The sequence below is a fragment of the Vicia villosa genome, unplaced genomic scaffold (genome assembly GCF_029867415.1).
Source record: "Vicia villosa cultivar HV-30 ecotype Madison, WI unplaced genomic scaffold, Vvil1.0 ctg.000799F_1_1, whole genome shotgun sequence".
NCBI lineage: Eukaryota > Viridiplantae > Streptophyta > Magnoliopsida > Fabales > Fabaceae > Vicia > Vicia villosa.
The window spans coordinates 611281-624207 of NW_026705354.1; the positions used below are offsets into that span (position 1 = coordinate 611281).

At 35.9% G+C, this 12927-nt stretch overlaps 1 protein-coding gene across 1 annotated transcript; it reads left to right on the plus strand.

Moving 5' to 3' along the window:
• Positions 1 to 226: 226 nt before the first annotated feature.
• LOC131631296 (4-hydroxy-3-methylbut-2-enyl diphosphate reductase, chloroplastic-like) lies at positions 227 to 3025 on the plus strand. The gene is made up of 10 exons (XM_058902098.1): positions 227 to 522; positions 730 to 926; positions 1253 to 1432; positions 1541 to 1672; positions 1770 to 1844; positions 1933 to 2038; positions 2142 to 2236; positions 2313 to 2498; positions 2589 to 2675; positions 2765 to 3025. Exons 1-10 carry the CDS (start codon positions 300 to 302, stop codon positions 2828 to 2830), a joined length of 1347 nt encoding a protein of 448 aa, XP_058758081.1. The 5' UTR covers positions 227 to 299; the 3' UTR covers positions 2831 to 3025.
• The last annotated feature ends 9902 nt before the right edge of the window (positions 3026 to 12927 follow it).

Sequence of the window (12927 nt, forward strand, 5' to 3'; positions counted from 1 at the left end):
TTAAATTAAATTTTAAAATAAAAATTTAACAAAAATAATAAATTTCTACAAAATAACAGTTAAGAAAAAACGGAGGGAGTAAGAACATTTATTAGTTTTTAAAATTTTAATTCAGATAAAGTAACAAAATAGTGTATAGATAGAATATTCATTAGTCTATAATATAAAGATTAAAAAAATTAATCATATAGTACAAACCAAAACGATGAATATAAAACACAGAACAAGAGTTTGCGGACATAAAAACATCTCACCTCAGCAAACGAAGCCAGTTGTCTTGTTTCGACACAGTATCTTCAATGGCGTTCTGTTCGCATCTTTACCGTTTTCCCGTCACTCGCATCGACGTTCCTTCTCCGGTCAGATTCCGGGGCGGCAAAGTCTTCACCGTCCGTTCTTCCGCTGACTCCGATTTTGATCCAAAGGTGTTCCGAAAGAATCTCACCAGAAGCGATAATTATAACCGCAAAGGATTCGGACACAAGGAAGAGACTCTCAAACTCATGAATCGCGAGTACACCAGTATGTTTTTGTTTTTTTTTTTTTCATTCCAAGTCAATTCAATTTCTCTAACTAGTCGTCGTCTCTTTAATTTATACATAAGCACTTATGCTAGAAACGTTTAATTAAGATGTTTATCCAAACAAGGCTTTAGTTCACTATGTGTTTGTTGCATGCAAATAGTGATTTTATGTATACTCTCTTTTGTTTTTTTTTTTGTAATTTCAGGTGATATTATTAAGACATTGAAGGAAAATGAGTATGAGTATACATGGGGTAATGTCACTGTTATGCTAGCTGAAGCTTTTGGCTTTTGTTGGGGAGTTGAAAGGGCTGTTCAAATTGCTTATGAGGCCAGAAAACAGTTTCCTGATGAAAAAATTTGGATTACCAATGAAATCATTCACAATCCAACTGTTAATAAGGTATATGCATTTCCAATCACCTTCCATGATCTCTCGATTTCTTAGTTGGTAAGTTATAATTAAACAGTTAACGTTCTAGAGTGATCTAGATGTTAACGATTTGGAGAGAAACATGGTTATGGATAGAACATTACAGTGAAAGTTGATCCATGTACCCGATCTTACTTAGTGGGATAAGACTTGGTTAATTAAACAGTTGATGAAGTTGATAAATATTGATCTGTGTCTTGAACTTGACAACTGCCTTGTTTTCTTGAACATACCGTCGTTTTACATGGTTAATTGCTTGTGTTGACTGTTGAGGTTGATATTAAATTTTGATGCAGCGGCTAGAGGAAATGGAAGTGCAGAATATTCCTCTTGGAGAAGGAAAGAAACAATTTGAGGTTGTCAACAAGGGTGATGTGGTAATATTGCCTGCTTTTGGAGCCGCGGTCGATGAAATGTTGACGTTGAGTGAGAAAAATGTTCAAATTGTTGATACAACTTGCCCGTGGGTTTCAAAGGTGAGGATGGTTGTCTAATTTGACGATTTGCGTCTATTTAGTTCATATATCAATATGCACATGCACCGACTGATACTGAGATTATTTCTTCGATGGATTGTTTTGAAGGTATGGAATGTTGTCGAGAAGCACAAAAAAGGAGATTATACCTCGATAATTCATGGTAAATATGCCCATGAGGAAACTGTGGCAACTGCTTCTTTTGCTGGAAAGTACATAATTGTGAAAAATATGGCAGAGGTTTGTCCTAAGTTTCTGCTAGTAGTCGATTTTATGTAGGGCAAATGCCTTAAATTGAAGAAATTCGTTTTATTTTTGCCTAATCAAACTTATCCAGGCTGAATATGTTTGCGACTATATTCTTGGTGGTGAATTTAATGGATCCAGCTCAACCAGAGAAGCATTTTTTGAGGTACGACTTTTGTCCTGTCCTGTAACCGGTCTTGCTTTCAAAACTTTGTAGTCTTCAATGTCATGATTACTTTATTTCTCTTTTACAGAAATTCAAATTTGCAATTTCTGAGGGCTTTGATCCAGACAGGGACCTGATAAAACTTGGCATTGCAAACCAGACAACAATGCTCAAGGGAGAAACTGAAGAGATTGGTTAGTTTTTGTAGTTGTTAGAGTTAGCAGAAGAGGGATTCTCGTGTGCTCTATTCATAAATTTTGAGTAATTGTGATATGTATTTTTCTGATCTGTCCACAGGGAAACTGGTGGAGAGGACTATGATGCGCAAATTTGGTGTGGAAAACGCTACTGAGCACTTCATAAGCTTCAACACAATTTGTGATGCTACCCAGGTATTTTCACTTGTCTAGTCATTGATGTTCTTTCTCGTTTTGGATTAGATACAATGTGAATGGAATTGTCTTTCAGGAGCGACAAGATGCTATTTACAAGCTCGTAGAGAAAGATATGGATCTGATGTTGGTAATTGGTGGCTGGAACTCAAGCAATACATCCCACCTTCAAGAGATAGCTGAGGAACGCGGAATTCCTTCTTACTGGATTGACAGTGAGCAAAGAATTGGTCCAGGAAACAGAATAGCACACAAGTTGAACGTAAGCATTGATAAACGAGATTTATACCTCATCATCTGTTGTTACCTCTTTTTCACTTTCAATAAAAATGTTTATGTTTTCATCTTTCAGCATGGCGAGCTTGTGGAAACTGAAAACTTTCTACCAAAGGGTCCATTAAGGATCGGTGTAACATCTGGTGCATCCACGCCAGACAAGGTATTTCTCTTGCTTTCCTGCCAGTTTTTACTGATAATATCCGGTTCAACTTCGTTTAATACTATTTTGCATCGTTTGATTTCACACAGGCTGTGGAAGATGCGCTGATCAGAGTGTTTGACTTGAAAAGTGAAGAAGCATTACAACTCGCGTAGAGTAGGTCTGCATACATACGTTATTAAATGTATAATAACAGGATGAACTTGATGATTCTAAAAAAGCAGGTTGAACTTGAAATTACAGGATATGTTAGTTTGTTTTTCTTTTTAAAAAATGTCAACAGTTTAAGTTTGACCTGTAGAATTGATCAATGAGAAACCTCAATGTTATATTAAATGAGTTTTTTAAAATGTTGGCTTTTGGTAGGGTCTAGTACTAGTTGTCATCACAGACCAATCTATTAGCAATAGCACTAGGATCATCTATGCATTTGTAAACTCTGATAACTCAATTCCACGAGACAACTTGTTTCCGGAAAGCACATCCATTTGTCAAACGGAGCCGAATCAATAAGACAAGGAACAAGAACATTGAAAATTGTATCATAATTTGCTTTGTTCTCATATAGCTTTGTGTATGATTTTCCATGCATCGTCATCTCTTGTATAAGATGATGGCGGACAAATTGGTGGTCATCCTCTCCCTTTCTGAGTAAATCCGAAACAACTTAAAAACCACAGTTGTCGTCATTTTCAACATTTACAATCTGCTTGATGTATTTGTGCATAAAAAATTGCCTCTCATCAATAAATTTGATTTTTGATAACGGCGGTGGAGGAAATGATTTGCCAATGTGCGCACCATTGAAAACACTTTTTTTTGTTGAGATTTTGGAGTTGGAGAACTCGAAAAATGTGAGTCAACATGCTCAAAATATGAAGGAGACACTCTCGTCGAGTTGTCACTATGAGTTGCTTTTATCGTTTTAGGAGCATATTTTGTTTTATTCTGTTCAGACGATGGTTTCATATCTGTTGTTTTTGGATATGCAATCTGTTGTGAAAAACGATACCAATAACAAAGTATAATAGGGAATTATAGGGGAGAAGAAGAACACAATAATTGGTTATAACCGTTATTCTTTTACTTTCTCTTAAAACAAGATTACAAGTTTACAAGAATAACAAATAACCTCTCTCACCCTAAATTAGGATTTGCAGCTTAGCAATGATGAGAGACTAGTATGTTATTTATAATAAAACCTAACATACTAACTAATGGGCTTTTTCCACAAGGCCCATTACACAAGTCAACTTAATAAACAAGCTAACTTAACAAATTAGGGTTTAAACACTAAAACCTAATTTAACATGCTAACAATCCTAGCATCTTCGACACAAGCATGTGAACAACCTTCGACTTCATGCTTAACCCTGTCGAACCAAGAAGCTACCCTTCGGCCATACTAGAGTTCGATCCAAAATCTCACAAATCTCCACCTTGGATCTAACTCTACAACATCAAGGGAACAAACTAGCTTTCTTCATGCAGCTTTATCAGCTGCATACAGTGGAAAAACTTGCAACTTGGCAATGTCTTGGTGATCATATCAGCAGCATTGTCTTCAGTCGAAACCTTCAGCACTTGGACTTCTCCACGCTCGATTACTCCTCTGACGAAATGCAGCCTCACATCAATGTGCTTAGTTCGCTCATGATAGGCTGAATTCTTCGACAGGTGTATTTCACTTTGACTATCACATTTAACAGTGATACCTCGACCTTGAAGTTTCAGCTCCTTCGCAAAACCTTCAAGCCACAATGCTTCTTTCACAGCTTCAGTTAATGCAATGTACTCCGCTTCAGTGGTTGATAGAGCAACAACCTTCTGAAGTGTTGCTTTCCAACTAATTGTTGTGCCAAACATAGTGAAAACATATCCAGAAATAGATTTCCTGGAATCCATACAACCTGCATAATCAGAGTCGACATATCCTTCGATTACTGCTTTACCATCTTCACCCAAGGCTCCACCATAAATTAGGACTCTATTCAGAGACCCATTTATGTACCTTAAAATCCACTTCAATGCTTGCCAGTGAGCCTTTCCAGGATTCGCCATGTACCTGCTTACAAGACTTACTGCGTATGCTATGTCGGGTCTAGTACAAACCATAGCATACATCAAAGAACCAACTATATTAGCATATGGGATGCTATTCATATAGGCTCTTTCCACATCAGTACTGGGACACTGATCAATACTCAGCTTGAATTGAGGGTTTGTTGGAGTCACAACTGGCTTCGAATTCGACATACCAAACTTTTCAAGAATCTTCCGTAGATATGCCTCTTGAGATAGACATAACTTCGACTTCTTTCTATCTCTTCGAATGTCAATTCCAAGAATCCTGGAAGCAGCTCCCAGATCCTTCATATCGAACTCCTTATTGAGTTCAGCCTTCACCCTCATCACATCTTCGACACTGTTGCTTGCTATGAGAATATCATCCACATAAAGCAACAAAATAACAAATGAATTACCAGGTCGAAATCTGAAGTAAACACAGTGGTCGAACTGACTTCTAATGAAACTTATGCGTGCCATGAACTTGTCGAATCTCCTATTCCACTGTCGAGGAGATTGTTTCAGCCCATACAAAGATCTCTTTAACTTGCACACATAATCTTCCTTCCCCTTTTCGACATACCCTTCAGGTTGCCTCATCAGGATCGTTTCATCTAGATCACCATACAAGAACGCAGTCTTCACATCCATCTGTTCCAGTTCAAGATCGAACTGTGCCACCATGGCAAGCAACATTCGAATGGACCTATGCTTCACAACAGGAGAAAACACATCATTGAAGTCGACACCTTCTTTCTGAGTGAAACCCCTTGCAACTAACCTTGCCTTGTATCTTTTCGACGTCACTCCTTCAATTCCTTCCTTAACTTTGAAAATCCATTTACAGCTGACTAACCTTGCCCCAACAGGTTTCTTGATCAGTTCCCAAGTATGATTATCATGAAGAGATTTCATCTCATCATCCATGGCCTTCAGCCATTCAGTCTTATTTCGACTCCTCATAACTTCCTTATAGTCTCTAGGTTCTTCGTCTAGAACCTCACTTGCAGAGATTAAGGCATAAGCTATAAGATCTGCATATCCAAGTCTCTGAGGTGGCTTGATGACTCTTCTCGACCTATCTCTCGATAATAGGTAGTCATCGTCAGTTTCCTCAACTTCAGCATCTTCTGCTTCTTCTTCGACTTCATCTGGGATATGCAATTCAGCATCAACATGCTCCACCTCAACAGGAATCTCTACCTGTTCCAGCTCTTCGTCAGATGTTTCTGTACTTCGACCAACATCATCAGTTTTCTTAAAAGCCATTTCAGCTTCATTGAAAACTACATCTCGACTGGTGATACACCTCTTGTGACCTGGCTCTAGGCACCATAGCCTATAAGCTTTGACTCCTTCAGGGTATCCCATGAACATGCATTTCAGAGCTCTAGGTTCGACCTTGTCTTGCCTAATGTGAGCATAGGCTACGCAGCCAAATACTCTCAGTTTGTCGAGATCTGGTGGATGTCCCGACCAAACTTCTTCAGGTGTCTTCATATCTAACGCTGTCGAAGGACATCTGTTTATCAGATATGTTGCTGTCGAAACAGCCTCAGCCCAGAACACCTTCTTTAACCCCGCACTAGTCAACATGCATCTGACTCTCTCCAAAATAGTTCGATTAAATCTTTCAGCCAAACCATTTTGCTGTGGAGTACCTGCAGTAGTTTTGTGCCTTGCAATACCAAAGGCAGCACAAAAACTGTCGAATGCCTCATTGCAAAATTCAAGGCCATTGTCGGTTCTCAACCTCTTGACCTTCCTGCCAGTCTGATTTTCAACCAGAGTCTTCCAACTTTTGAAATTCTCAAAAGTTTCATCCTTAGTCTTCTGGATGAATACCCATAATTTTCTGGAATAATCATCTACTATGGATAGAAAATACCTTGCTCCTGAATGTGATGCACACCTTGCAGGCCCCCAAAGATCAACATGGATGTAATCAAGGGATCCATGTGTTCTTTGTTTGCCTTTGTTGAACTTCACTCTGCAAGATTTTCCAAGTACACAGGGTTCACAAAACTTCAGCTTTTCGACTTTGTCTCCACCAAGAAGATTTTGTTTCCCTAATTCGACCAGACCCCTTTCACTGACATGGCCCAATCTCATGTGCCAGATTTCTGTCTTCGACAACGGTTTCGTGGATACAACATTTGTCGAACCACTTACAACTTCAGCCTCAAGGGTATACAAGCCTTGTTTCTTCACGCCTCTCAAGACTTCCTTCGACCCCTTCATGACTCTTAGGATACTTTTCTCTCCTTGGAAAACATATCCTTTCTTGTCGAATTCACCAAGAGAAAGCAAATTTCTCTTCAAATCAGGAACATACCTGACTTCAGTCAACAACCTTATTGACTCATCATGGAGCTTGAATCTCACAGATCCAACACCTGCAATCTTGCAAGCCTTGTTGTTTCCCAGCAATACTGATCCACCATCTTGATCACATACTTCCTCGAACAAGTCTTTGTTTGGAGTCATGTGCCAGGTGCAACCTGAATCCATAATCCACTCCTTCTTAGAGTCACTGCTTGAAACCACAAGAACATCAGATGATTCGAAATCATCTTGAACAATGGCAGCGTTGCCATTATCGTTACCTCCATGATATTTCAGGCGTTCAGGGCACACCTTTCTTGTGTGACCCTCCTTCTTACAATGGTAGCATCGAATGCCAGATGCTTCGCCACTGTAAGTCTTCGACTGGCTTTTGCCTTTCTTCTTGTCGAACTTACCATCCTTTCGTAAGAGTTTTCCTTTAACGGCCAAACCTTCGCCAACAGTCGAAGGTTTATGCTCCTTTCGTTCATTCAAGTCCTTAGAGTACAAGGCTGATTGAACTTCTTCAAACGTCAGGGACTCCCTTCCATACAAGAGAGTTTCTTTGAAGTGAGCATGTGATCGAGGCAAAGAACACAATAGTAACAGCGTTTGATCTTCATCATCGATCTTCACATCAATATTTTCAAGATCAAGAATCAGCTTGTTGAACATATCCAACTGCTCAGCCAATACTTTGTCTTCAATCATCTTGAATGAATACAAAGCTTGCTTCAGGTAGAGTCGATTTACCAGCGATTTGGTCATATACAAACTTTCAAGTTTCACCCATAACCCTGATGCCGTCGTCTCCTTTGATACCTGCCGGAGAACCTTATCACCAAGGCTCAACAAAATTGCGCTGTGTGCTTTCTCGATCATATTTGTCTTCTCCGCTGCCGTCAATTCTGCATTCATGGCTGCCTCTCCCTTCAACGCTTCCAAACAACCCTGCTGAACCAGTAGGGCTTTCATCTTCAAGCGCCACAGACCGAAATCATTCACTCCGGTGAACTTTTCAATCTCATACTTTGTTGAAGGCATCTTCTCCACGCTCACCGCACCAATTTGTTGTGAAAAACGATACCAATAACAAAGTATAATAGGGAATTATAGGGGAGAAGAAGAACACAATAATTGGTTATAACCGTTATTCTTTTACTTTCTCTTAAAACAAGATTACAAGTTTACAAGAATAACAAATAACCTCTCTCACCCTAAATTAGGATTTGCAGCTTAGCAATGATGAGAGACTAGTATGCTATTTATAATAAAACCTAACATACTAACTAATGGGCTTTTTCCACAAGGCCCATTACACAAGTCAACTTAATAAACAAGCTAACTTAACAAATTAGGGTTTAAACACTAAAACCTAATTTAACATGCTAACAACCCTAGCATCTTCGACACAAGCATGTGAACAACCTTCGACTTCATGCTTAACCCTGTCGAACCAAGAAGCTACCCTTCGGCCATACTAGAGTTCGATCCAAAATCTCACACAATCTTTCTAAGTTGCTCTTTGATGTGCAATTTCATGATGTCATCAACTTTCATGAACCTCTCTTGTTTCACTTTCCATTCGGTCATAATAGATATATTTGATTTATCATCCTTCCTCACACCATCATTATATAAACGAAGTTGGGTTTAGTGAGTGCAAACTTCGTCCATACGTACCGGTTTTTCATGTTTTAGCTTCTTTGAAATTAAACAAGCACATGAAAGATCGTAAGTCTTCCTAAGTGTACATCCATACTTAGAGCTATCAGAAATTGTTTTATCCGCTCATTTGGCTTCATGAAAAATAAAATTCAACGCTCCCCGAGATGCGTTGCCAAGCAACTATGAGTATAAGATGTTTTTGAATTAATGTTCTAACACAGTAGTGCTCCGACCAAAAGATGTGTGTATCTCATTATGTTGGTTTCGGAGAATTTGATTCAAGGGGTCCCAATATCGACAAAAATCACCTTTACCGTTTTCCAACCAATTCTTAAGTCTAGCATGCACGAATTCAATTCTCTTAGTTGTTGAATTGCCAAAGTGTCGAACCTGATCGGTCTATGCACAAACAATCCTCTCATTAACTTGATCCAGAATTGTGCCCTCAACATATTTCATCAAATATAGATATATCACACACACTCCTGAAATGTGCAACATATTCAACATATAATTCTTTCGTGGAAGAATTTACTATACCATTTCATGCATCCATTATCTTTTCAACAACCACACGAGGTTTGACAACTTTACCATCTTCACCTTTGACTTGTTTCGTACCAACTGTAGGTTTTATTCAACGTCTCACATTTTTGGTTATGCGATACTTACAAAGTAATGAGGAAGAAGTAGGAAAAACCATTGCAACTGAATTCATCAATTCGGTGTCGCGATCGGTGATTATGACTTGTGGCATGTTTTTTTTTGTCCTTCAATATAGTCTTGCACATTTCCAAAGCCCATGTAACGTTGTCTTCTTTTTAGGATTTCAAACATGCAAGGAATGAGGGATGAAAATAATTATCTATACCTGAAATTCCAGCTTGTTTTTCTCCATTTGAAGTGATGAAATAAAATAATGAGGTATGACAATGGGGTGGGTCGGGGACGATTATTACCTTCCCCAAACCCGAATCTCCAAAAAAATTCATGTTCTCCGCCCCAAACCCAAACGGGGATGGAGAATTAAAACCCTAAACATATCTAAATGGGTTAGGGTATCTCCACTCCACCACCTTCCATTTAGTAAAATCATTTTTTTAAATAAAAATATTTATTTTTTTCAAAATCAAATTACATTATAAATAATAAAATAAAACAATTTAAAAAAAAATTCATACATACATTTCAAATATTTTAAATAATAAATACAAATCAAAACATCAAAACATCTGTCACATATTTAATATTTTAAATTATTAAAAATAAATAATAATATATATAATGAAATAAACGGGACGAGTACTAGTGTTCCAATTGTTTGACCCGTCCCCATATTTTGTAATCGGGGAAACTCAAACCTGAATCTAAACCCAATCAAAGTGGATTTTTTCTTGTCAATATCTTATAGCTATAACTTAAGTAGAAACCTCTTCATTGTGGGAGGAGTTTTAATTTTCTTTTACAAACTTATCCAAAATATAAATTACACATCCACACCATGTATGGTTTGCAAAGAGGTTTTGAGTCTTCATCACAATTCACTTACATTTTTGGTTTTGAGTCTTCATCACACAATTCACTGACATTTTTCCTATAACCACAAATATCCATGGCCTCAAATAAATAAAAGAGAGAAGACGTCTTAATCACATAAAGACAATTAATACTAGATTTCAACCAAACTCTCCAGACATGTTACATTCAATTACTAAAATTACTTGAGACATCAAAACTCTCTAGACAATTACATGTCACATTCAATGACTAAAATCACTTGAACATTAAAACTCTCTAGACAAGAAATGATGTTGAAGGGACTATAGATAAATTTATCAAATTCAATCTAGAATGTTAAAATATATTAACAAACATTAACTTTTTATTCTCCGAAAAAAACTTTATTCTCCGGAAAAAAAACTTTCTCATAATTTTAAAATTTTTTATAACTATTCATAAAATTATATTCATGAATAATTTTGATGTAGATTAACAATGCATAAAAATTAAAATTTTACATTAATATAATATTAACTAATTACATGTAAAACTATTTTTATTTAATTTCATGTAAAAATATTTTTATTTAAAGAAATTAAAATGCACAATGAAGAAATGAGATGAGAGTTAAATTTCGATGAAGTCAAAATGAATTTTTTTTATCCCGTCACCTAACCACAAATTATTATTTATAATATTTTATAACTTATTTTAAATATATTTAGTTAAAACAAATGTTTTAACAATACAATTTAAATTAATTGCTGATATAAAAATGATTTAAATTATAAAAATTATTTATATTATTAATACATACCAATTAAATATATAAAGTAAATATAAACTTATTCAAGTGAATGCCAATATTATTGCCCCAACCATGAGGGAATGTGTAGGTACATAGGAATTGTGTCTGATACCACAACTTATATCTGACATCTTTACTTAATTTCATAATTCTAATAATATACATCTCATAATTTACTTATTCTAATCTTTATCTTATTTTAAAAAGAATTACTTCCAAAAAATCATTAAAAAGATTAAAATTTTGATATTTTAAAGAAAAAAAGGGTAGAAACTCATATAAAAACACGGATAGATTTAAAGGGGGAAGTTTGAATTTTTATCAAATATGTAGCATAAATTAAAAATCCGGTTTATATTGAAAAAAATTTGGTATGTGATTTTGTCCATACTTCAAAATCCGGTAGTTTTATATATCTTGTTTTCCTATTCGAAATGAATCAGGTGGCCAATGTGTTGGATGATTCTCCAACAGATTTTTACAAAGTTCTTACACTAATTTAGTATGTGTTATTTATTTGTTTGATCTAAACTTTTAAAAATGTTAATCAAGTTATGAAAATTATAATTAATTTATTCATGTTATAACTGATGGACATAATCTGTTGGAAGATAAAACAATATTACAATATTATAGTGGTTACTATTCACTCTGATATAACAAATGTGAAAAGAGGCATAATAGACAAACTGATTACGGATCGTGAGATGGGAGAAAATTACAAGAATATAAAAAATCGGAAGTTCTTTGTAGTAGAAGAGTCTAGTGCCCATTTAAGTTGAAATTTTTGGCAAGTGGTTGTGGTTAAAATACAAAGGTAATTAGATATGGTGTTCACAATCATGCTTTAGCTGAGGATTTGAATGATCATGACATACTAGGTTGTTTAAAACCCGAAGAAAGACAATAGGCGAACGATATGACAAAATACTACATTACATCGAGGTTCATAATGAGTGCATTGAAATATATGAATGCTAATAATCTGACAAGTGTGGTGCATGTGTATACGGCAAGATTAATCTATTGGTCTACTATTAGAGGTCCATTGATAGGAATGCTACATTTGTTGACCTCGATTGATGATTAAAAATATATGTGTTGAACCAAAAAGAAGGAGGATTCATATGTTATGACTTATATCTGGACCCGTCCAATTATTTGGGGTGCTGAATATCTTTCACCTAATTTTGATCTTTGACTGCTCATATATAACCAACAAGTCCATACTACCACTACTTGAGATTGTTGGGATTACGTCAACCATTATGATCTTTTTTGTTGGGTTTGCTTACTTGACACATGAAACGGAAGGAAATTTTCACACGAGCATTGAAGAAGCTAAGGAGTTGTTCACATATGAGAGGTTGTTTCATAATGTCACATTGACTGAACGTGAACTTTCTTTGATGAATGCGATTGAAGTTGTTTTCCCATCCTCAGTCCACCTATGTGTATTTCATGTAAACAAATATTGATGAAAAATGCAAGGAGTATGTTGAGGTTAATATACAAGAGCTTGTGATGTATCTATGGAACAAGGTCATGTATTCAAGTCGATGATTTGAGTATGAACAACACTTTCAACATTTTGAGTTTAATATTATAACGCTAATATTAATTTATTACATTTTTATCTAATATTTATTTATAGGGTTAGGTCTTAAAAACATGTTGTATACTAGTATAAGAGATTTATGCAAATGCTGGGACGCAATCAACACCATGTTGAAGCTGTAACTAAATGCAATAAAAGTATCATTAAAAAAATTATTTTCATTGAGTATTGATATAACACCACTTTTTATTCAAGATTGAATGACTTTGTGTCATTTCCATCCATGTCATCAACTAGACATAAACTTGTAGAGTTGCATTTATCAA